At 46.1% G+C, this 24,661-nt stretch overlaps 2 protein-coding genes across 10 annotated transcripts in view; one reads left to right on the top strand and one right to left on the bottom strand.

Annotated features, from left to right (window-relative positions):
- Ankdd1b (ankyrin repeat and death domain containing 1B) overlaps positions 1 to 21,074 on the top strand; it is a 55,125-nt gene extending 34,051 nt beyond the window's left edge. For 3 of the 7 annotated variants that reach the window (XM_006517681.3, XM_006517685.3, XM_006517684.3), the window contains 6 exons: positions 1,237 to 1,335; positions 3,808 to 3,906; positions 7,324 to 7,422; positions 12,380 to 12,475; positions 16,287 to 16,488; positions 17,412 to 17,695. In XM_006517681.3, coding sequence (XP_006517744.1) covers positions 1,237 to 1,335; positions 3,808 to 3,906; positions 7,324 to 7,422; positions 12,380 to 12,475; positions 16,287 to 16,488; positions 17,412 to 17,668 — 852 coding nt within the window. In that variant the 3' untranslated portion in view covers positions 17,669 to 17,695. Of the gene's footprint in view, positions 1 to 1,236; positions 1,336 to 3,807; positions 3,907 to 7,323; positions 7,423 to 7,764; positions 7,892 to 12,379; positions 12,476 to 16,286; positions 16,489 to 17,411; positions 17,696 to 19,307 lie in introns of those variants that run through there. The other 4 variants (NM_001042714.1, NM_001369169.1, XR_873766.2 and 1 more) reach the window with 4 other exon arrangements.
- Positions 19,997 to 24,661, bottom strand: part of Poc5 (POC5 centriolar protein) — a 28,953-nt gene continuing 24,288 nt past the window's right edge. Inside the window, exon 12 of one of the 3 annotated variants that reach the window (XM_006517751.3) lies at positions 19,997 to 22,729. In XM_006517751.3, the coding sequence (XP_006517814.1) occupies positions 22,589 to 22,729 (141 nt within the window). In that variant the 3' untranslated portion in view covers positions 19,997 to 22,588. The remainder of the gene's footprint in view (positions 22,730 to 24,661) is intronic. The other 2 variants (NM_026173.3, XR_001780803.2) reach the window with 2 other exon arrangements.

Raw genomic sequence — 24,661 nt, 5'->3', positions numbered from 1 at the left:
GCCTCTATGTAAGGGTTGCCCTTGGGTAGCTTGGCAGCTGGCCCCAAGAGGAAGTAAAACAAGAATCAGAAGCAAGAGAGGAAGGGGGTGGAAGCTGCTAGGCTAGCAAGGGGCCCTGCCTGGAACTGACTCCTTATCATCTCTGCCATATCCACTGGTCAAAGCAGTTGCAAGTCCACCTAGATTCAAGGGAATAAAGAAATGAGTCCTAGCTGTTGATAGAGGAATGTTAAGTAGGCCAGGGGATACTAACTTAGCCACTTGGGGGACGCAGTTCTCAAAAAATGTCCTTATTTGGAGGACCTGGCTATATTTTATGGCAACCTTATAATCAGCAGTTACTAATGCATTGGCTTGTATTGTTGTCAGTTCTCACGGTAGGCTGCTTGGAGGCTGACTGGAGGCTAACCAAGAGCAGAGCACAGTTTTGAGCTGAGTGCCACTTAGCTCAGGCACTAAGTGAAGATGCGTAGGCCCCAGAGAGTGGCAAGGGGCAGTAGGAGTGACTGAGAGTTACAAAAGGAGTCGGGCAAAAGGACCAAAAAGCAATGCCTTGCATAGGTGGAATTCCTGCCAAGCCTTGAAGCCATTCCTGGGAGAGCCTGGAACAAAGGCAGGAGCCAGATACCACTGAGGGCATTTGTGGGTTTTGTTTTTTGTTTGTTTGTTTTTGTTTTCTTTTTAGGCCAATGCCACTCACCTATTTTAACTCAAGGAAAGGATTTGCTGGGGACCACAGTGGTAAACTTGAGTCTGGAAGCAGGGATGTAACTCACCTGTACCTGAGTCATAGTGTCTCAGTGTCTTAGGTTAGGCTCCTGTGGTAATGACGACGACGACGAACAACAACCACAAACGGCAAAGCTGGGTGATTTAAGCAGCAAGCATTTATTTCTCCTAGTTGGAGACTGGAAACAGCCTGGGTACTAGCAGGGTCAGGGACTGGTGAGGACACTTCACCAGCTTTCCTGGAAGCCATTTGTTGGGTCTTCCCATGGCTTAAAGAGGGGCAGATCGCCCACAGTGGTTTCTCCTCCACCTCTCATCACATCAGGATGAGGAGTTTTGGAGACCCAGTCAGGCCGTATCACATGGCAATAGAGGACACTTCAAAATGATAGGCTTTAGCTTGATCAGAAATACGTTGGATTCCTTTCTTTAAATAATTGTACCAAATCACCAACCGCATGCGGACAGTAACGGGATCCCCTCCCCTCCCCCATCTGTTCACTGCAGCTCAATGTCAGTGCCTTGCAGACAGCGACCCGGAACGGCCACACAGCCCTTGTCAACTTTCTTCTCGGTGAGAATGCTGATTTGCAGCAGCAGAAGGAAGTGAGTCCAGTCAATACGGGATTGGGTGCGGGGGGGGGGGGGGGGGGGGCGGGCTGTAAGGCTGGATGTTCAAGTGCTCCAGGCAGAGACACGCTGGAGATGAGATATTTCACAAGGAAAGGCTTCTTTTAGGGGGAACATTGGCTTTTTTTGTTTTTAATCTTAATCATGAGAAATAAAGTCCAAGGGGTAAATTTTCCCTGCACAAAACAAAATCTTTGTTTTTAAAAGAGTCAGATAGGCTGCAGTAAGTCTCAGGTGTCTGGAGGTGCCTTGACTCCTGTAGAAATCTCATCTGTCTGGGAAATTCCGGCTTCCTCTGCGGCTGCCGCCACTTCGGGATGTTAAGAAAATGGACCATTGCCCCATCTCAGAATGATCTTGTGGTTTATTTCAAAGTCAATCCCTTATTACTGACTGAGGTTTTTCTGAAGTTTCGACTGACTTTGGCAGAACAAACACAGGCGCTCTGTGCTGGAATCCGACAAGAAAAATCCCTCTATCTATCTCCCACTCTATTTTCCTCTCTTCTGTGAATATTATTTCCTCTGGCTGTGCCAAGCCATTTCTATTTATGGCACCGACTTGAAAGGAGGGATATGACCTGAGCCATGCCTGATAAGTTTTTAGAGCATGGACTTAGAGGGATTGGCTCTGTGTTTACCTAGCTCAGGCCAAGGAGGTTTCTTCATCCCCGGGAGAAGCTGGGCCCCAGCAAGGCGGGTGGCCCTGGCCAGACCTCCGACCCCTTGGAGATGAAGGATGCTGTGTCTTTGCTCTTGCTTTGTGCTTGGTGGGAGAAGCTGATTTCCAAGCAGAGCAGAGCTTCTCAGCTTCTTAGCTCTCAGGTTACCCCCACAGATGCTCACAGTGCCTCCTTATCCCCTGGCTCCCTGCCAGACGGCCTCTCACTCAGCCATATCATACAGCCTTTCCTGCCCCTCATCTCCAGTCTATTCTGCAAATGGAGAGAACTGGGAAGTCTGTGCTCAGGCCCTGTCTTTGCCTCTTCCCTGTTATTAACAGAGTTACTGATCTGTTTGTGTATAAAGTCGGGGATATAAGGCCCAGCTCCTAGGGTTCCCATGGATGACTTATTTAACCTTCTGTTGTTTTCTGCTTGGTTTTGAGCCAGAGTTTCACTGTGTAGTCTAAGCTAGCCTGACATTCCCTATGGAGCCTTGACTGGCCTGGCACTTGAGATCTTCTCTCCTCTCTCTGTCTTGAGAGTGCGGGGATTGCAGGCCTGGGCTACTTCACCTGCTTAGCCTAATGCTTGTTTGTTTTTGGTTTTGTTTTAAGATAAGGTTTCTCTGTGTAGCTCTGGCTGTCCTGGAACTCTTAAAGATGAGGGTGGCCTTGAACTTAGAGATTTGCCTACCTCTGTCTCCTAAGCACTGGGATCAAAGGTGTGTGTCACCCCCCCAGGGTAAATGTGGGGTGCTGAGTGTTTAGTTAGTACCACATGAGGCTTCGTGGAGTGGGCTTGATGCTTATTCCCGACGGACGTTGTCTCTGCACTGGAGTGGAGCTGTAGGCTATCCCAACCAGCTTCCTTTACATGCATCCTTCCTCTCTACTCTGTCCCCAGAAACTCAGGCCAGCACTCACCCCTGTCTGCTCGCCCCTCCTACCTACTCCCGTCCTCAACTTCCTGACTCTCCCCTACTCATTTGCCCCTCTCCCTTAGTACATTGCTTCTTCCTCAGTCCTGAGTTGCCTTCTTTCCTCCCAGAGAGCTCCACAAGCCAGTGTGACTGGGTGGAGGTGAGATGGCAGGGACGTTTGAGACAGAGTATGGTGATGGACTGTGTCTGATGGTCTGAGATAGAGAGGGGAGGGTGGGAAGAAGGGGGAGGGATCAGGAGGTCCAGGTGGGGTGAGGGGATGAAGGAGCAGGCTGTTGAGACTAGTCACAGCCCACCATGGGTAGACTCCGCAGAGGAGCCCCGAGGCCCACGTAAGCAGGGACACCGCCCTGCCATGGATCTAGGGAACTTCCTGCAGCTCACATCTGTTCAGGAAATGCCGTGTATACATTTCCTCCTCTGTGGCCACTCCTTTTGTCCTTTGGCTCTCTGAAGGCTTCGAGAAGTCCTCAGTTGAGCCTTCTTAACACGTCCTTATCTGTGTTTGAGCTCAGCTGTCATTTCTTCAAGGAAGCCTTTTCTAGCTTCCAGAAGGGTTGGTCCTCCCTCGACGTACATGCCACCCCAGCACCGTTGACGTTTCCTCTAAATCACTTAAACTTTGAAACTAAATAGCTGTGTCACTTCGTTAAAAAGATAAATCTTTAGGCCCTGAAGAGCCTGGCCCTTAGTAGGTGCTTGTTGTGTCTGCCCAGAGTGACAGGCAGCCTGCAGATGGTGGTGACTGGTCAGGGCTTCCTGTGGATCTGACACTGGGTGGACTGTTGTAACTCTCAGAGATCAGGGATTTGAATGCTGAAGCTTGGTGCTTTTCTTTCTGCAGTCTAAGGAGCCCCCTCTTCACCTAGCAGTTATCAACAACCGCCCCGCAGTCGTGAACAGCTTACTAAGTGCTCGGCATGATGTTGATGTCTTAGATCAGGTAAGCAGGCTGGACACACTGTTCTCTTGTGTTTCAACATGAAATTTCCAGGTTTCAACACAACGTGTCAGCAGGAAGTTCTCTTAGGTTCAAGGTGCCTAAAACCATTCTTGGGATGAACATGTGACTCTTCTTCATTCGTTCTGTAACCTCTCTGCTGTCCCCACACTGCTGCTTTTTGCAGAGGCAAAGCTGGGATTCTGGGTGTATGTAATAAAGTTGTTCCTTTTTAATAGGCATAGTTAGGGCTTCTGATAAACAATGACAAAGCAAATTGCCAGAAGTTCTTTAAATCAAAAGCCACTCCTGCAATGTGAAATGTTGTCCTTGGCCTGAAGCTGGTCCCCATAAGAAGGAAGCTTTGTTTCCACATTAAGTATCTTCCTATGCTAGAAGGTAAAAGAGACCTCTTAGAATTAAACAAACAAACAAAAAGTTCACCAGGTAGTCAGTGGACTGGGACAGAATCAAATACCCTGTAAAAGCCACCTGTCACCAATGGAGATGAACGGGCAGAGCAGCAAGCAGTAGGCAGTTGGCTGTTTCTGCCTCTGGGGCAGCCTCTTCTAGCTGCCTCTTCCAGGGATGCAGGCAGTGGGAAGCCTTGGGGGCTGGGGGTGGGGAGCCACAAGCAGCCTCTGAGTCGCTCTTTTCCAGGCCATCCCCACCTATGCCTTCTGGATTAGGGAAAGCCTTGTGCAAGAGCACTGCTGTCCCAACCTCCCCTATGGCCATTTCCTTACCTGTTGAAACAGCACAACTGGATCCCTTCAGGTTTTTTCCAGCTCCAGCCTCTTGGTTAATTTTTGACCTGGGCAAGGAGATTTACAGGCAGTCTGTCCCTCCCTCCTCCAGACAGCCTCCCTCTCTGTGTCGCACCAGCCCACAAGCTGGGAGCCTATCTCCCTGGTTATTAAAAGTATTTGCATATTCAAACTTAGTAATGATTCAAATCTTTTCTACACAGACTAAGCCTTGTGTTCATGTATGATTTTGGCTTCTCCAGAACTGGCTTGATCCATTCTTGATCCATGCCTGCCAATCAGTTACACAATTTGACCATATCAATTCAAACTTTTGTTACATCAGTAATATACATACAAAATAATGGAATTTATATATTTTTTTGCATAAAGTATATAAAATCAGGATATACAAAAATGGTTTTTAGAAAGTAAATGTTCATTTGACCCCACTGAAGAAGGGCGGCTTTTGTTGTGGTGTTTCCTGTGTTCTTGACTTAGAGTGGTATTGTCAAAGCATGCTTTTGTTGACACAGCACACTTGTGCCTGTGTCCTGTGCTGGTGTGTTTACCTCTCTGTAGGCTTGTTGGTTCCTGTGCTGGGTGAGGAGCCCTCAGAGAGGCACACACTGCCACCTGCTGGCGGCCTTTTCTACATGCTTTCTGATGGCAGCGTGGCTTTGCCTTTTTTGGTAGGAAGAGACCTCGCGCTTCAAGCTGTTGTGCAGCTCTTGACCCAGGGAAGGGGCTTCTCTGCCTGGTGAAGGAGTGGGTCTGGATCATATCAAAGCTCCTGTCTGTACAGATGTCGTCACATCACTCCTTTCTGTAGGAGGTCGGGGTGATGATCATAGGTTACACTTTGATCTTCTTGATAGAAAGCGGCGACTCCGCTAAGAAACTCAGTCTTTTAATTCTTAATACATAATAATGTAGAAAATGGGAGAAAGAGCGAAAAACGGCAATAAAGTAGACTTTAGTCTCCCCCATCTTTAATATAATTTTTAATAGTATCAATGTATTTTTTCTTGTTTTCCCTGAGTTTATAGATTAAGCTTAGCCAGATGTAGTGTCTCCTAAAGCTTATTTTTAAAATTGATTTGTTTTCATGTTATGTGTGTTGGGTGTTTTGCCTGCATGTTTGTCTGTGCAAGGGTGTGGGGGTCTCTGGAACTGGAGTTACAGTTGTGAGCTTGTGGGTGTTGGGAATTGAACCGGGATCCTTTGGGAGATCAGCTAGTGCTCTTAACTGCTGAGCCATCTCTCCAGATCCCTCCTAAAGCTTTTAATACTATGTCATAGTTTTTCCTTTTATCAAAATCTTTGAAGCCACTTTATTATAGTAAAATGCATATAACATTAGTTACCATTTAAACTATTTTTATGTGTACAGTTCTGTGACATCACAGAACTTCCCATTTCCCAGTCCCTAAGCCCTGGGAAATGCCGTCCTTCCTGTCTATGAATTTGACTGCTCTGGGTACCTTGCACTGAAAGGAACCTTTTGCGACAAGCTCTCATTACACTTCTCAGATGGGTCCCAAACTCCTAGGCTCAATAAGTCCTTCAGCCCCAGTCTCCTGTGCAGCTGGAACTACAGATCATGACCACACCTAGCTCCTGACTTGATTTAATAGTTGCCAAGCATTCCTATATACTTATATATAGTTTATATAATGTCTCATTACCAAACGTGTAACTAACTGTATGAGGTGGGGCATAGTAAAGAAAGTGCTGATGTGACCACTTCATTAGTGGGGGTATTGTGAATGTGTGTGTCTGTGTGTGTGTGTGTGTGTGTGTGTGTGAGAGAGAGAGAGAGAGAGAGAGAGAGAGAGAGAGAGAGAACATTCAGAAACGTCTGGAAGAATCTAGAGCAGAGAGAAAAGAAAACAGACTGGACATGGCCAGGGCCATCTGTGGGAGAGTGCGAGAGCATGCTGGGGGAGAATAGTGGACAGCCAGAGAGCAGAGAATAGCCAGAAACAGAGGACAGAGCACAGAGAGAACAAGGGGGTGGGGGTGGGGGTGGGGTAGAGGAAGAGAGCGAGAGAATCATGCGGATTCTAAGGAGCGTTAGTAGCTGAGGGGAAGAGGGTGTGGAGTGGGAAGGGCCAGGACCTGTGTAACAGGTACTTGCGACACTGAGGGAGCCTGGAGGCCAGGTGGGCTTTGATACGTGGATGGATAGGTGCCTCAGGTAGCCATATGTCCCTTCTGCCAGAGATGAGGGAAATGACTCCTGTGGTAGTGGGTACCTGTCTCACAAGTCCCAGGCTTTTATCTAGAAATGCTCACACAGTGCAGCTTGAGGTCATTTCTGGATGTTGGGGCTGCCCATGACCTAACCATAACTTGTCTTTTTTTAAAGATTTATTTATTTATTTTATGTCTATGAGTGCACTGTAGCTGTACAGATGGTTGTGAGCCACCATGTGGTTGCTAGGAATTGAACTCAGGACCTTTGGAAGAAGTCAGTCCTCTTAGCCACTGAGCCATCTCACCAGCCCCTAACCATGACTTCCTCCCATCTTTCAATATTTTAAATTCTGCTGCAACAACTGTCCCCTGTGCCCCCACATGAGGATATGTACTTTACACATTTTCCCCCCAAAACCTGTATGGCATTCTCTCCTGCATGTGCTTCCATGACAGTTTACTTCTCTCATGGCAGAGGCGGCAGACCCCTCTGCACGTAGCTGCTGATCTTGGAAATGTGGAGCTGGTGGAGACACTGCTGAAGGCTGGCTGCAACCTGAAAATCACTGACAAGGTAGTCACCCTGGCTGCCCTGTTTTTTGAGATGTCAGTGGAGATTTCGCTATTGGCTGCCATGTACAATAGGAACATCAGAATTCCTGAGATGGGCATGAACTGCATCTTCATAGGCAGGAACACACTTACATTGTCTATCTATCTATCTATCTATCTATCTATCTATCTATCTATCTATCTATCTATCTATCTATCTATCTGTGTATGCTTGCGTGAGAGTGTGTATGTATGAGTGTGAGTGTGTGTGTGTGTGTGTGTGTGTGTGTGTGTGTAGCACATGGAGGCCTGGAGGCCAGTGGTTAACGTCAGGACTGCTTTCTATCTTATGTCTTTGAAACAGGATCTCTCACTGAGTCCAGAGCTTTCAATTTAGCTAGACTGGTTGACCAGCAAGCCCCAGGGATCCTCTTGCCTGTCTTCTCAGCCCTGGATTACATGGCCAAGTCTTTCACACTGTGGCTTGCGTGGTAAGCACCTTATTAACTGAAGCCAGCTCCCTAGCCCTACATCTCAATTTTTTTAAAGATTTACTAATTTTAATTAATTAATTAATTAATTAATCCATTTATTAAATATAAGTACACTGTAGCTATCTTCATACACACCAGAAGAGGGCATCAGCTCTCATTACAGATGGTTGTGAGCCACCATGTGGTTGCTGGGAATTGAACTCAGGACCTCTGGAAGAGCAATCAGTGCTCTTAACCACTGAGCCATCTCTCCAGCCCTGCACCTCAATTTGATTGAGATTGTTTAGCTGGGGTGGAAGCTGAGAACGCTCACTTCAGATACAGAGGTTTAAAATGAAAGCTTTATTTTCTGAGCCACCAGGGAGGTGGCCAGTTCAGGATCTGAATGAACTGTGCCCCCGAAGGGAGGTTGTACAACGTGTTCATAGGACGGAAACACAAAGCAAGGGGCATGGGGTAAGCTGCTGCCTTGACCAATCATATTTTGACACAAGGGGTTAAGCAAGGAAGTTAACATTGGTGAGCGGGCCTATCTGGGTCACCTGGCTTCAGGGTTGTGGAGCCAGCTTTTGCAGCCAGGTCCCTTCCTGGACTCTGGCCCAGAAGCTTACAATGATAAAGGAACAAAGGAGTGGGCAAGCTGCAGTAGAAGCTTAAGTCCCGACAGGCAGCACATTTATGACTTGTGTGCCATGGTTTATATAAAGGGATAATGGCATCTTCCCTCTTTACATCCTTCACTGGTTAACAGACAAACAGGAAACACCAGAAGAAGCAGGATAGTTGGGTTCTGGGCCTGGGAACATGAACTCAGTTTTGATCTTGCTAGAAAGATGGAGCTCATTCCTGAGATGGCCAAACTCAGGAAACTGCCTCCTAACAAGATCTGTCTATAGGAATTACTATTAAATATTGGTCTCTAGGATTCAAATAATTCAGTGATATTTTTCAAGATTATAAGTTCACATGGTCCAAGTATAGTGTTTATATGTGAAGATTTATAGAAATAATTTCTCATCCATACTTGCTTCTAACTTATTTGGTTTTCATACTACTATGCCATGTGTATGCATATAATAACTCTATTGCTTACACATTTAAAGTATGTTTTATCTTAATCTGCTCTCTGCTCTTTAATTTTGTGTGTGTGTGTGTGTGTGTGTGTGTGTGATGTGTATATGTCTGTATGATATGTGTGTGTGATATGTATGGTGTGTGTGTGATATGTGTATGATGTGTGTATGTGTGTGTATGTGTATGGTGTGTGTGTGATGTGTGGTGTGTGTGTGTATGATATATGCGGTGTGTGTGTGTGTGTGTGTGTGATGTGTGCATGATGTGTGTGTGATGTGTATGGTGTGTGTGTGTGTGTGATGTGTGCATGATGTGTGTGTGATGTGTATGGTATGTGTATGTGTGTGATGTGTGTGTATGATGTGTGTGATGCATGTGTGATGTGTATGGTGTGTGTGTGTATGATGTGTGTGTGATGTGTGTGTGTGAGTGTGTGTGTGTGATGTGTATGGTGTGTGTGTGTGTGTGTAGTTCAGTCTTGCCGCTCTGCTCCAGTATCAACCTTGGTTGTTAAGCATGTGATGCCTGTGCTTCTTGCATCCCTTGTGTTCCTCCCTCACGCTGTGCATGTGTGGGCTCAGCTTGGGCACTTCCTAAAACCTTGAATCAAGCTGATTTCTCCTGCTACTCTTCCGGGGGGTCTGGGTTGGGAGCAAGTTGATTCAGAACGAGCAGACTGTTAACAGTGCACGCCAATTCCTTTTTATAACGCATAATGCCAAGGCATCTTTATAAAACACGATATGCTCTTTTTGGTACTGGGCATAGAATCCAGGCCCTTGCCCTTGGTAGACAATTGCTATACCACTGAGCTATGTCTGCAACCTCAAATCTTTCTTTTTCTGGTCTTTACCTTCCTGATTCACTATGTTCTCTAGTTCAGAGCTGAGAGTTCCGCATATGTATGATCTGAGGATTTTTTTTTTTTAATTATAAAAGAAAGACAGGCTGTGGACAATGTGGCGAATGCAGTAGCACGTGTGCAGGGAAACATGACCACCTACCCTGGGGCCTAGGCTGGGGCACAATGCCACTGTTGCCCCAGATGTGGCTGCTTGAGTTTATTAACATTCAGCCTTCATCCCTCCCCTGCATTCTTTTGTAGTAACTTTTTCTGTTTTCATTCATACTTAATTCCTCCAAGGCTGGGGTAGAGACTCTTTAGGGATTCTGTGGGCCCTGCTGCTAGTGGATTGGCTATTCCAGTTGTCAAGGTCAACACTAACATGTGACTTTGCTTGTTTTAAACCAAAAGCCTAGAGTTGCTAGCCCCAACTCTCCCTTCTCCCACACTCCTTTATTCTAAGGGTCTGGCCCACAGCTGGCACCCAAATCATAAATAACGAATGCATAAACACTACCCTCCCTTTTTACCTGCTCCCACATGTTCTTAATAATAATAATAATAACAACAACAACAACAACAAACCCCACGGTATTTCTCAGACTGTGTTAAGATCAGGATTGGTAGCCGGGTATGGTGGCACACACCTTTGATCTTAGCATTTTGGAGTATCTCCAGGAGTTTGTGTCCAGCCTGGTCTACATAGCAAATTCTAGAGTTCTAGGCCAGCCAAGCTTACACAGTGAGATGCTGGAGGGAGAATCACACACACACACACACACACACACACACACACACACACACACACACACGCACATGCACACACACACACAGAGAAAGAGAGAGAGAGAGAGAGGGAGAGAGAGAGAGAGAGAGAGAGAGAGAGAGGCTGAAAAGGGAGCCAAGAGAGAAGTCTGATGTAACTTGGGGGTCCCAAAGCTCTTGGTCTCTGCCTGCCTCTCTGTCAAGGGCAAATGGCACCTCCACTCCAATGTATTATTCCTTAAGGAAAGTTTCTCCAGCTTGAAAATTCTGACTTTTAGAATGCTGCATTCCCAAAATAGGCTAATTATGGTGATTCAAATGGCTTTACAAGGCAGAATGCAGACAGTATGCAATTAGAGGCTTGCTAAATGCCTGCCAAATGCAATCCTTCCTAATTTCATTACCAGCTCGCCTGCTTACAGGCTGTTACTTCCAGCCCCTACTTCCCTGCTCATCTGGGTCTTAGCGCCTGCCCAGAAAACCATGCCTTTTGTGTCACTGAGAATTGTACTTGTAGCTGCTATCCAGACACGGGGTTAGAAATGCAGGTTTCTAACACTGCAATTATTTTCTGGGGCTATTTCTGACCATTATATGTTTAATTAACCTTAGAGTCTCTGAGGGAATTTTTCATGGGTCATTAGAAATGCAAGTAAGGGGCCTGGGGAGATAGCTTGTCTTGAAAGTGTGATGATGTGAGTCTCATCCCTGGTACCCATATACAAACCCCAAGGCTGGGCACAATACTGGGTGTGGTGGCATGCACTTAGAACTCCAGAGTGGGAAGGTAGAGACAGTAGCATCCCCAGAGCTTGCTGGCCAGCTGGTCTAGTCTAATCCCCAGGCCAATGAGAGACCCTGTCTCAAAGGAGGTGCTATATGTTCGTTCCTAAAGATAACCAAGGTTGTTTTCTGGCTTCTGCATGACTGCTTATATATGTGTATGGGCACACACACGTACATGGGCATGCATGCGTGTGCGCGTGCACACACACACTTAAAAAAAGAAAGCAAATACAAACTACTCTCCTTTTTAGGAAAACATGTATAGATGCAGAGATAAGAACTGTGCCCTGCATAAAATCAAGGGGCCAGAGCTTGCGAAGCTGTGCTGTGTGAGAAAGCCATCGTGAGCAGGGTTCACCTTTTGTAACGTGTGTATGATGTAGCATGAGCTGCAGGCAATGTAGGTCCCATATGTCGTCCAGCTCAGTCTTTTCTTACTCATTCAATTTGGTTAAAATTGGAACACTTTAACCTTGGTTAGCCGCAGTGACTTATAAAAGACAAAACTCCTAGCTGGGAGCCGTGAGTGAAACCTACACTGAGCTCTGCTGTCATTATTGGCGCTGTTCTTGGATCCAGCCCTTTTCTGTCTCATTACTTCATTGTCCTCAAGAGAGGTCTCCAGCTCCTGATCCAAAGTGGCTGCCCAGGTTCCCGCTCTCCTGTCGCACTCACTCCCCTTGGGAAGTGGAGGGATGGAAAGAGAAAGTCATCTTTCCCCTCTTTGAAGATCTTCCCCAGGAATGTGCCTTTGACTTTTCATACCACTGGCACTGGCGAGGGTGTAGGTCACATCCCTGACAAGGGAGCTGGGAAATGTGAGGGGCGGCATTCATAGCAAGGGCTCGCCATGACACCTGGTGTAATTGCGGAGACTTCCGGTGACTAGGGTCTGGTCCTTAGTTCACTCAGGTGGCAGAATTGGGATCTGAGTTCAGGTCTATCACAAAGCTGGAGTTCTGCCTACCACGCAACATCATCACTCTTTATTTTAATCCTTCCCTCTTTTAATTTAGCAAGGAAAGACTGCCCTGGCGGTGGCTGCCAGGAGCCAGCACAGCCTCGTCGTGGATATGCTGATCAAAGCTGAGAGGTACTACGCCTGGAGAGAGGTAGGCAAGGCCAGTGCCAGCCAATGCAGGGCCTTCATTGGCACCCTACCTCCTCTATTTTGGAATGGGGACTGTTGGGTCTGTGTAATTCTTTTTTCCCCCTGTTGTAAGAAACCTTGCTCAGCACAGTGATGACCATCCAGTGCCTTGTGCCATCCCTGTTCATGGAAATGGACAGTCCCTCTTCTCTTCCTTTGTGGGCATTCACACTCAGATCTGAGAATGTGGGCCAGGCAGCCTCATCCATGCCAGCCCGATGGCTGGCTCTGCCGTGACCTCTGTCTCATGGTCTCTGGCCATGGCCTGTCACAGAAGCTCCAATGAGTGGCATGGCACACATGGAAAGCCCCTGGAGCTTCTCCTGGCTCTGCTGTTTTTGCTGTAGCCCTGTGCTGGCTTTCTGGCACTCAAGTGTTCTGGGACCATCAAAATTTATACATCTTTGAACATGCAAATCGTATCTCTAAATCAGTTTTTATCTTCATCTTTCTTTAGCTTTGTCTGCCAGTCTCGGCTTCCCAGTAGACTGTCCTCCCCTCTCCAGGATTCAAGTCTGTGCAATAAGGCAACATGTTCAGACACAGGACATCAGCCCCAGCTTTTAGATCTATGCTGTTTCTTAGTTTCCCTGCTGTGTGCACGGCTTCTCCTTGACCCATGTGTCACACCAAAATGTCGTCACGTCTCAGGTGTCTACTGCACAGGGGCTATAAACTCAGATTGCGGTCATTGGCCAATCCTGGGAAATTCTTTCTTAAATCCTTAAAGCAATGCACACTGTCTCCCTTTCCCTCATAACCCTGCTTGGCAGTCTGGACATACAGTCAGTTGGTAACAAGGAGGCCTGATACATGTGTCATTAGGCAATGTGATCATTCTATCAATACTAGTGGCCACTTTTACATGGGTCACACACATTGGCCAGTCAAGCCACTGTCATATATGCGGCCGGAGATGACCCACCCAGCAGCACATGACCATGGACGGACTCTTTCAGTGCCTCCTCTCCTCTGTTCTTGCATGTAGAACAATGAAGTCTGTTCCGCCCATACAGCAACAGTTTCTTATATAAAGGTAGAATTCTGTTTAATTCCCCTCCTCTGACTTATTTCTATTCCCTTTTTGTCTTTGCTTCTTTGTCCTTCTGTTCATTTTCGTAAGCATCTTTATGTTACTAAAGACTTGGGTTCCTTTTCTCTTGTTCTTTAAATGGTTTTCTACATCTAAATGGTTTCTACAAGCTGTTCAGTCCTTCTATTTTTAATGCCTGGTAGCACTCTTATATTCTTCTGGCTAGATGAGAATATATGACTTTTGCACCAAACAAACCTTTCCTTTCTAGCAAATCCTTGGGAGGTAAGTGGATGATAAACACTGAGAGCCCTGTCTAATGTACACATACAGATGAAGACTTCAGAAATAGTACGCTGAGAACTCTGGGGACAGCTGGGGACCTGAGGTCTGCAGAGCTGGGAAAACCTGCTTTTAAATACACAGCATTCATTTCTTTCTTTAAAAGGTTTGCCAAATGCTCTTATAATTTTCACTAATCAAGCCAGCTTATATCCTGGCTTAGTACAAAATAATTACTAATAAAAAGTTTAAAGAGATAATTTGAACTTTCCTTTTATATCTACTTACGTGTGTTATATCTCTATGTATATTTCATTTAAATTACATATATGTTGTGTCTAAATATACACATACATATTTAATCATCATCACCCATCATTAAATTCAGTGATTCAGAGGCAAAGGATGCTTCTTAAATCTGCCCTATGCTACTAATTTTATGGACTTATTATTATTGTGTGTGAGGTGTGTGAGGTGTGTGAGGTGTGTGTATGTGTGTGTCGGGGGGGAGAGGGAGAAAGCACATGCACAGAACTTGTGAGTCAGTGCTGGCCGGTCCCTTTGAGGCCAGGTCTTCTTGTTTCTGTTGAGCTTCAGTACTGCAGGCTACTTGGCCTGAATACTTGTGATTCTTTTCTTTCTCTTACTTTCTGTACAAGTCCTGGGCTTACAGATGAGCCCCACGGCATCCAGCTTTGTAAGTGGGCTCCAGGGAGCAAGCTCCCGGGATCAGGACTGTGCAGTGATCATCTTCAGTGGCCGTGCCACCCCGACAGCCCTATTCACTCTCCCACTTCTGTCACTCCAGTGACTAGGTCAGTCCCAACGCTTTCACTGTTAGAAGAGACTTGGGCTTTCTGAGTCCCCTCTTCTGTCCATAGAAGCCTGCGGGTCCACCCTGTCCTGAATCCTAGAACGCAATGAATGCAAGATTCTCTGAGGAATAAAAATGCACAGAGCCAAGATGGATGCAGGAGCAGCCTGCCCTGTTCTCTGTTCATGCTGCTTGAGGTTTTGATCTCATAGGTGTGCCATCTTATGGGACAGAATGAGGAGGAAAGGTGAACTTTTTGGTGTTCCCACTATTCCTGGAAACAAGGTATCATGGCAGGGAAGCCCAGGCTACACTGGAGACTGCATCTTAGGGTTACTTGAACAGTTGTGGATAGCCCACACCTACCGGTCTTATCCCAGTCTCTGCACACAAGGCCTAACATCACAAGAAAGCCCTGCCCTTTCCTTGGTGCAGATCCCCAGATGTGTGCAGAGTTTTTTTTGGAGGACGCTGCTGATGCATGATGGGTGCAGGCTGATCCAAGGTGAGGGATGAGAGCGGGCCCACTAAGTCCTTCTCAGAAGTTTTGAAAGGTGCCATCCCATACCCTTTGCCCATTCCCTCCCCTGGGGTGAACTACCATCTAGTTTTCAGAGTGTCTTTCATTGAGATTCACTTTTATTTAAATGGAGGACTAAAATAGAAGTCATTATACACATAAAAGGAGATGAGATGGGAAGTCTCAACTAAACCTTTTGGTGAGTCATGGCTTGCATTCCCGTCACAGAGCTGTGACCTTCTGCAGGGGGCTTATCTGCAGTCCTAATGGCTTATGTGCAGTATGCAGTTCTAGGAAGGCACTTGCTTTCCTCTGTGAGACACTTTTCTCCAGTGTTTATGAGTGGTTGATTATGCAAGATCCCACCAAGCAGATAGAAAACAACCTAGAAAGGCCAGAAAACAAGAGACCGGTCTAGGTGCAGGGCTGCTGGGCTCAGCATGGCTGCAGTGGCTTAAAAGGAAATGGTAGCCACTTTGTTCTGTCCACTACCCTGTCCCCCTTCCCTTCCTCCTACCCTACCCACTTTACCCTACCCTACCTTACCCTAGCCCACCCAACCCTACCCTACCCTATCCAACCCTACCCTACCCTACCCTACTCAACCCTACCCTACCCAACCCTACCCTAACCAACCCTACCCTACCCTATACAACCCTACCCTACCCAACTCTATCCCACTCAACCCTACCCAATCCTATCCTATATTACCCTATCTTGAGTTAGAGTGAGCAGAAGGAATAGCTATGAGGTTTTGTTAAGGATGCATACTAGGGGCATTGATGAGAAAATCAAATACATCAAAGAGAGAGGCTAGTGTTGAGTGTAAGGCCATTAAAGCCATTGGCTGTGATGTCTCACTCGCCATCATGTCCCCTCAGCTCTTTTTGAAAGTGGGTGATATCAGTCGGCAACACAGACACAACACTGCAAACTCACTCACGTTTGCTGTTTCAGACACAGTACACACACTTCTTGTTCCAGACATTTCCATCCAACTTGGATGACAAAAGATGTTCTAGGACAGACTGAAAGGAGTCAGCTGCTGCCTTACCAATCCTTTATGACGTAAGGTGACAAGTGAGCATTTTAGAGTCAATAGCTACTGCTAATTTTCAACTTAGGAGCACCGTGAGAGCATCCAGGACTCAGCAGTGAGCTCTACACTGACGTTCAAGCAGGACCATAGTCTGGAGACCAGGCAAATCCGCACACTGCTCTGGAACCTGGCCTATCGGCAGCTGAAAAAGAAAGACTGGCAGAGGCTGGCCCGCTTGTGGAGTTTTACAGAGGACCAGATCAGAGCCATTGAGGAACAGTGGTCAGGTGAGTGGCGGCCAGATGACATGGACAGGATGAAGCCAGTTAAAGTTAGGAGTAATGGTCTTTCCCTCCTCAAGAGTCAGTGCCTGGTGCACACAATTGGCAGAAGCCAGAGGTCACTGCAATAGGGGTAGTTAGCATGGCTCAGTCTGCAAAGGTGGTTTGGAATTTAGCAGAGAGCTACACTCCTGAGAATGTTCGGTTAGCTGTGCTTGCAAAGGTTGACTACTTTGGCCTATTGAGTGGGGACCAAAGAAGCAAGGACACAATCCCTGGAATGCCTCTGGAATGCCAGTTTGGCTTTCACTAAAGTTTGCAGGTTGTTCTGGGATGAAAGGTCTTCCTCCGCCACAGAAAGCTTTAGTACCGAAGGTTTCTGTCCAGAAGGAATTGCCCTACAGGCTGAGGGGAGGCTTCTGGGAGGACAGCAGCTGTAAGTCTGCACATGTACAATCTCATTAGCATGGCGCTAATGTCATGCTTGATGCTCAAATGATTTACAGCAGCAGGGAACTTGCCACACTGTAGACTGTCGTTCAAACCTATTGACTCAAAATATGAATTTTCACAAGGGGAAACATGTACTTTGAGCCTGATCTGCTAGAGGGCACTGTATCTTGTGGGGATTGTCTGATACCTCTAGGCAGGGATCAAAGCCATTTAGTCCCCTAGAACCCCAGACCACATGAGTGCTTAGGTGTTTCCTAGAGCAGAAGCAGGAGGCCAGGTTGCCTTGTGTCCCAATGGTGGTCGTGATGGCAATGAAGGATCATAGGCCTTCCTCCCATCACTGGGCTTTTGACCTGTCAGATCAGGGAGGATGGATGGACACCAATAGTCACTTAGAAATGTGATTAGAGTTGAGGTCACATCAGAAAGATGTCAGTGCCTAGTGCTTCACCCTGGGTCTTTTATCCCTGACACAGGTAATGACAGCTTCCATGAGCATGGCTACAGGGCTCTGCTCATCTGGCTGCACGGGGCTCTGCTGACACAGCTGGACCCTGCCAAGCAGTTGTATGAGGAGCTGTTGTGTGCAGGATTCCCAGAACTAGCTGGTGAGTTTGCCACACATTCACAGAAATCCCTTCTCCCTTCAATGGTGTGTGTGTGTGTGTGTGTGTGTGTGTGTGTGTGTGTGTGTTATTCCTTCATAAACAGCAGTAGCCTGAATGGAGGTTAGTTGGCCAAAGAGAACATGGCTTGTGTGCACACAGCAGCTTATGCCTTGGTTAGGTCAATGCTCACTGTTTCAGCATCTGTCTTAGTTTAGGTTTCTATTGCTGTGAAGGGACACCATGACCACTGCAACTCTTATAAGGGAAAACATTTAATTGGGGCTGGCTTACAGTTTTAGAGATTTAGTCCAATGTCATCACGGTAGGAAGCATGGCAGCATGCAGGCAGACAAGGTGCTGGAGGAGCTGAGAAATTCTACATCCTGAGTCAAAGGCAGACAGGAGGAGACTATCCCACACTGGGTGGAGCTTGAACACTCCCTCAAAGCCCACCTCCACAGTGACACACCTATTCCAACAAAGCCACACCTCCTCCTAATCATGCCAGTCTCCATGGGCCAAGCATTCAAACAAACGAGTCTATGGGGGACAAACCTACTCACGCCACCACAGTATCTGAACTGAGTGTGAGGGTACTTCTACGTGGCCGTGAACAGGCAGGGTGGGATGTAACCACCTTCTACAACTCAGACTCTTCTCAACAACTGAGCAAGAAATATCTTCCTCCAAAAGCTGCTTGCTTCTACTGGCAAACTCCATCACCTTAGTGGCTGTGAAAATGTCCTCTCTCGGTAGAAAGAAGGGTACAGAGCCTGATGCTTTGCCACCTGAGACTGTTACAGAGCATCTGCCCCCAACAACAGACTGTTGTCAGGGAACATTCTGTGAAAACACCAGTGAGTGGCTTTAGAACTCTCATGTAATGATGGTCACCGAAGAAAAAGGTGGAGAGGCATCGACCATTGTTTTCATTGACAAGGTTACACTGAGAGCCAAGCACATGCCTGAGTCATTCTGGCAGCTGGACCAGCACTTGTGCAGGCAGAAATAGGAATGACTGAATCCTGCAGGACACTAGGTCCTGCCGTTTTAAATACATTCTTTCCATTTAAAGTGTATCTAGGCAAACTGTGAGGGAAGACTAAGGCAGTGGGAGAAAGTGGCTAGGGCTGTGTTGTGAGGCCAGGCATTGCCTTGGTTCCAACTCCGTGACCTTCAGCAGGCTCTATAATCTCATTGCAGCAGTGTGTCCCCTTAAACCATGGAAGGAAATAATAAATACTTCTAAAGGCTGGTGTGGATAGGACAATTGGTGCCTGGAATACAGTAAACCACATTTAAGAACATCAGCTGTTTATCTAGAATGTGTGCTGGCTGGCTAGCTTTTATGTCAATTTGATACAAGAGTTATCTGAGGGGAGGGAACATCAACTGAGAAAATGCTTCCATGAGATCTGGCTCTGGGCAAGCCCATGGGGCATTTTCTTAACTAGTGATATGGGATGGTCTAGCCCATTGTGGGCGATGCCATCCCAAGACTGGTGGTCCTGAGTTCTAGAAGAAAGCTGGTGGAGCAAGCCATGGGAGCTAGCCGGTAAGCAACACTCTTTCATGGCCTCTGCATCAGCTCCTGCCTCCAGATGCCTGCCCAGTTTGAGTTCCTGCCTTGGCCTTTCATCAATGGACTGGGATTCAGGATATGTGGAGGAAATAAACCGTTTCCTCTCCAAGTGGCTTTTAGTTATGGTGTTTCAGAGCAGTAGCAACTCTAACTAAGATAATACTATCCTGCTTTGTTTTCAGAAAAGATTCGGCAGTTCAAAAGCAAAACTGACTCAAGCTCCAAGAAATGTGCAGTCTCCTAAGCTGAAGAACACTCCAATAACTTTCCTCTCTTCCTTCAGTGTTGGTTCCTGATGGCCACAGCCATCCTGCAACTGACTGATTTTCCAGTACAGAGACAATGCCCCTCCAGGGATGCACATGGACACACCACCCCTCCACTGCTCCAGTCTACACAGAGTCTTTGCCTTTTTCTTGAGGCAAACTGTGTGTGACTTCCCCGCTGTCATTTGGTGCACACATGGAACACCCTAGCTGAAAGGGCTCTGTCCATGAAGTGACACTGAGATCAGAGTGGTGGCTCCTGGGAAGCAGGGGCTAGGAGATGCTGCTCTGATAATGGACTCTTGGATGTGCGCATGTCAATATGACTGAAGTGCTCATAATTAGCTGCTTCCTTCCTGATAGACAGGATGTTTTCTCCAGAGACTGCAGTGTGGATGAGGGAAACACCCGTGAGTGCTTGACCTCCAGCTATGGTATGTAAGCCATGAGCTCTCATCGCTGTAGAGAAAGTGCGTTTGGAAATTCATCACTGCTGGCTTTATACCACACAAGTGTAATCTATTATTCAGAAAACAAAACAAAAAAACCAAACCTAAAACCAATCCAAAACAACAACAACAACAAAAACCAGACATACACATCAGTGATTCTTAAACCCTTCATACTCTTTTAAGTGTGGGTAATTTTAATTCTTTGTTCTTTCTGGTACAGTCTATTTTGTTCAGAACAAACAAGCATTAATCTGAGAAAGTTACAAAATGTACCAGTTGTTCGTTGTATCATTGTAAGCCTGCCTGGAGTCCAGTTCTGACTCCTGGTCTGGAAAAGCTGGTAAGAAAATCAAGGACAATTTAGTTATCTATCATGAATGTACAGTTTCCAGTTTTTCTTACATTGATTATAAGTGGCCCACTTATTGCTAGAAATGTTTAAAAGAGGCAATGTATTCACAAGATTCAGAATTTAAAGTCTCTCCTCAGTCTGTTGCTCAGCCCGGCCAGTTTCCACTGACCATGGGCAGCATTCTCCTCCATATGTAAACTAGACACCCACGCAGACTCTAGAGTGTTTTATCATCAAACTTAATGTTCTTTGACCCAGGCCATTGTGAATTATTTTGTGATTTAGACAACACGTGGTACTTTTAGTTACATGATGCCTGCAATAGTCCCAGTTACATCAGCTTACATTAGGATGTCTTTATGACTTGGCTTGCATACTAAATCTAGGTCTGAGCTTAAACCAAGGTTTCTGTAGAAAATAGGCAAGATGCCAGGAGAAGCAAGGTGAGGATGGGCCACCTGTGTCAACTTTGGCTATCTGATCCTAAGGACGTTCTGTTCTGAGATGGGATGGATTAACGCATCGCCGCAGGGCGGTTCATACAGGGAGGGGTGGAGGAGGAGGATGGGTTGATGCATTCGTCACCGTGTTTTAAAGATTAAGTATGTGTGAGTGTTCTGTCTGCATGTATGTACGTATGTACACACGCATGCCTGGTGCCTGCAGGGGCCAGGAGAGGGTGTTGAGGTTTCTGGAACTGGAGTTACAGATGGTTTAAAGCTGCCAAGTGGGCGCTGGGACCTGAACTGGGGTCCTCTGCAGGAGCAGCATGTGCTTAGTGGTCCTGAGCTCCACACAGTGGGGCTTTGATTCTGGATCACAGGAGTGGTTTCTTAGGGGAGCCTACCTTTTTTTTTTAAAATTATATATTTATTATTTAAACGTAAGGGTGCTGTCCGCATGTACACCTACATGACAGAAGAGGGCATCAGATCCCTTTACAGATGATAGTGTGCTATCATGTTGTTGCTGGGAATTGAACTCAGGACCTCTGGAAGAGCATCCAGTATTTTTAACTGCTGAGCCATCTCACCAATCCATATACTGTTCCTTCTGGCTTTCCTGGGTGGGCAGAGCACTTCTGGAGAGCGTGCCCACATGGAAGGTGTAAGAGGAGGTGTTGCTGCTGGCTGGTCACTAAAATCACATGAGCTTTTGCTAGAGTAGTAGCTGGGCCACTGCCTGATACACCTATAATTCAGAATAGCCTTAAGTAATCATTATAAAATGTAATCATGTCTGCCTACATTACATTTAGTCTCTCCTTGAAGTATGAGGCAGCAAGAAAAATGGCTTTTTATAATAAATAGAGCACAGAAGTAGCTCACACTCGAGTTGGTAGAGGCTTCAGATGACCAAACCCACTCATGTCTGGAAGTAGAGACCCAGATGGACGGTGTCACACAGGGAAGAGACAAATATTCTACTTACATCACAGATGAGGACCTTGAAATCCATTTATTAAAATGTCTGGCTTAAGAGAACACAGCCAGCAAGAAAGCCACGAAGAAGCTTTTTCTCCTACGTCAGCTCTGCATAGATGCTTGCTTTCTTCTTTCTGAGACAGACCTCACTCTGTAGATCAGGCTGGCCTCACAGAGATCCCCCGTGGTGGGATAAAAACCATGCAGCATCAGGCCTGGCCTAGCAAGTCTATTCACACTGGCTGGCCATTAAGCTTACCCATGTCTGCTGTCTCAAAGCGCCACTCCTCTGCAGCACATGTGTGGATGAGCAAAAAGAACTAGGCAGGCTCAGTGAGACAGGCAAGAGAAATGAAAGCAGGCTTATTCCAGCAGGGAATTCCTTTCTGTTTTGGTGCTAATTAGAAACTTTCTTCCCTTTTAGCCTTATGAATATTTACAGATGTTGTTTGTTTCCCTCCGTGTTTAATTCCAGAGCCTGAGGGATGAAGGCCCATACAGCGAAGGCAGGAAAGCTCTGGTTAGAAATGTCACTGCTACTCTTGGTCTTTATTTAAAAGTTAAAAGACCTTCTATTAGTTTTAGTAATGAAAGTAAAGTCCCTTCCAAAGCTCTATGTAAATTACTGCCCAGCAACAATGGAAATGATTTCCTTTTGGAAATAATGTCCAGAAAAGATTTATATTCTTCCACAATGGCAATCACTGGCAGGCTGTACATGCTTAGAACCAAGGTTTTTTTGTTTGTTTTAATTAAAAAGTTCTACTTAATTGTTTAAATAAAAATAACATTAAAATAATCTATACATACAGTTACAAAGGATGGGGAAGTCTCTTGTAATTCTGAGAAGATGCACATGATATGTCCATGATGCTCTGACAGTACAGAAAAGTCAAAACCAAGAAGCTTGCTGCTCCCAGGAAAGTCCTTATCAGAGGACTCATAGCCATGAGTGTGAACACAGCCCCTCTAGTCAACCACTTTTATCGACTGAACTGAGAGAGACTGGGCGTGGCCCGGCCTGGCTCCGAGAGACCTAGAAGCGGAGATGCTGCTTTCAGGATGGATGGTCCGTGGGTACTTGGCAGCAGTTGCCTGAGGAATGGTTTGCTGTGAAGATAAGAGACTGCTTTAATAATCTGAATCTATATGTAACTATCATTTCATCACCTCTAACCCAAACCAAAAGATATTTGACATCCTGTAGATACCAGCAATGCACTGGGTGGAGCTGCCATTCAAACAAACACAGAGAAGCCCCTCTCCCAAAGGAACCCACTGGTTCAACAACCACTCTTAAAAAAAACAGGGCCTTTTTTTTCAGAGCCTTGGGAATCAGTGCTCTAAGAGGTCTAAGAGGAAAAGGTCCACATAGGCCAAGTACAGAAAGGGACTTCCTGATGTTTGGATGGGGGTCAGCTCCAAGCCACAAAGCCTTTATTCTAGCCAGCCAAGGTCCTGCTTCTAACCATGGTGAAACTGACCTCAGCTTTCACTTTGGAGCAGACTGGGCATTTTACAGCCACACAGAGAAGGCTCCCCAGGAGGCTCTCTTAATTTCTCTTTCCTTCATTGAAGTCTTGCTATGTATCCCAGGCTGAACTTAGACTCGTGATCCACTTGCCCAATGCTGGGACTAAGGAACATGCGGCCTTACCTGGTTGGACCACAGTTTCCTAATCAAGGGAAGAACTGGATGTGGAGGACAGATCCAGACATGGCGGGCAGGCAGGATGATCTGCACACCAGTTCATAGCCCCAGGGAATATTGAAACGTGATTGCCAAAGAACTAAAGTCAGGAGGGCAGACTCAGTCCACATATGTGCTATGTACAAACATGCACTGTGTGTATAAGTACATGGTCCTATACATACATATGAGAAAGCTTGAGACTTTATTGTACCTGCTAAAATGTCTTAGTAGCCGGCAGTGGGACTTGTATCGAGTTCTTAGTGATATACAAATATTTCTATTATAGGACATCACTTAGAAAAACTTATCTGCAAAATATTTCAAGTACAATTTTAGAGGCAGAAGTGATGGCTCAGCAGTTAAGAGGACCTGGGTTTTGGTTCTTAGCACTCACACAGAGGTTCACAAGAATTATCTCTGTGGAAACTAGGAATTCTCGTGTATGTGTGTATGTATGAAGGCAAAATATTCCTACACAAAAAACTTACAAAAAAGGCATTTAGTCAGTATATTTACCATGTATCTCAAAGACTGAGTAATTTTGTTTAAAAAACAAACTTCTTGAAAACAGGGTCCTCATGTACAATCCTGTCTTAAAAGTGAGAACTCTAGGGCTGGAGAGATGCTCAGCGGTTAAGAGCACCGATTGCTCTTCCAAAGGTCGTGAGTTCAAATCCCAGCAACCACATGGTGGCTCACAACCATCCGTAATGAGATCTGATGCCCTCTTCTGGGGTGTCTGAGGACAGCTACACTGTACTTACATATAATAAATAAATAAATCTTTAAAATAAGTGAGAACTCTAATGGAGAAATGGAAAAGTAACCTCTCTTCTGAAGGTATCTTATACTGACGCTTCTCTGACTATAAACATATGGCTAGCTATCACAAATGAGATATCCTTACAGCTGGTATGAAATTTTAGTTGCTAAGCATGAAATATGACACAATTTATCAGAGCTGTTTTCCTTGGGGATGGGTAAGAGGGGCTGCAGAGTTAGATTAGGCTTCCCATGGGCACTATGACCTACAAGATACAGCAGAGCACCAGATTAGCTCCAGAAGCAAGTAAGTACCCAGCAAATCGGCAAAGGCACTGCAAACAGACCCACGCTTTATTGGCAATAATAGTTTCTGCTAGTTTTAGGTATTGATTCCTGGGAAACAAAACTGCATAAAGGACCCGGATGCTGGTCCACACCTCTAATCCCAGCACTCTGGAGGCAGAGGCAGTCGGACCTGAGTTCAAGGTCATCCTGGTCTACAGAGTGAGTTCTAAAACAGTCAGGGCTACACAGAGAAACTCTGTCTCAAAACTTACCTCCCACCCCCCCCCCCCAACAAACAA

Source organism: Mus musculus, chromosome 13 (genome assembly GCF_000001635.26).
Source record: "Mus musculus strain C57BL/6J chromosome 13, GRCm38.p6 C57BL/6J".
NCBI classification, from domain to species: Eukaryota; Metazoa; Chordata; class Mammalia; order Rodentia; family Muridae; genus Mus; species Mus musculus.
Note: the sequence above shows the minus strand (reverse complement) of the source record. Positions and strands in the feature narration are given on the sequence as shown.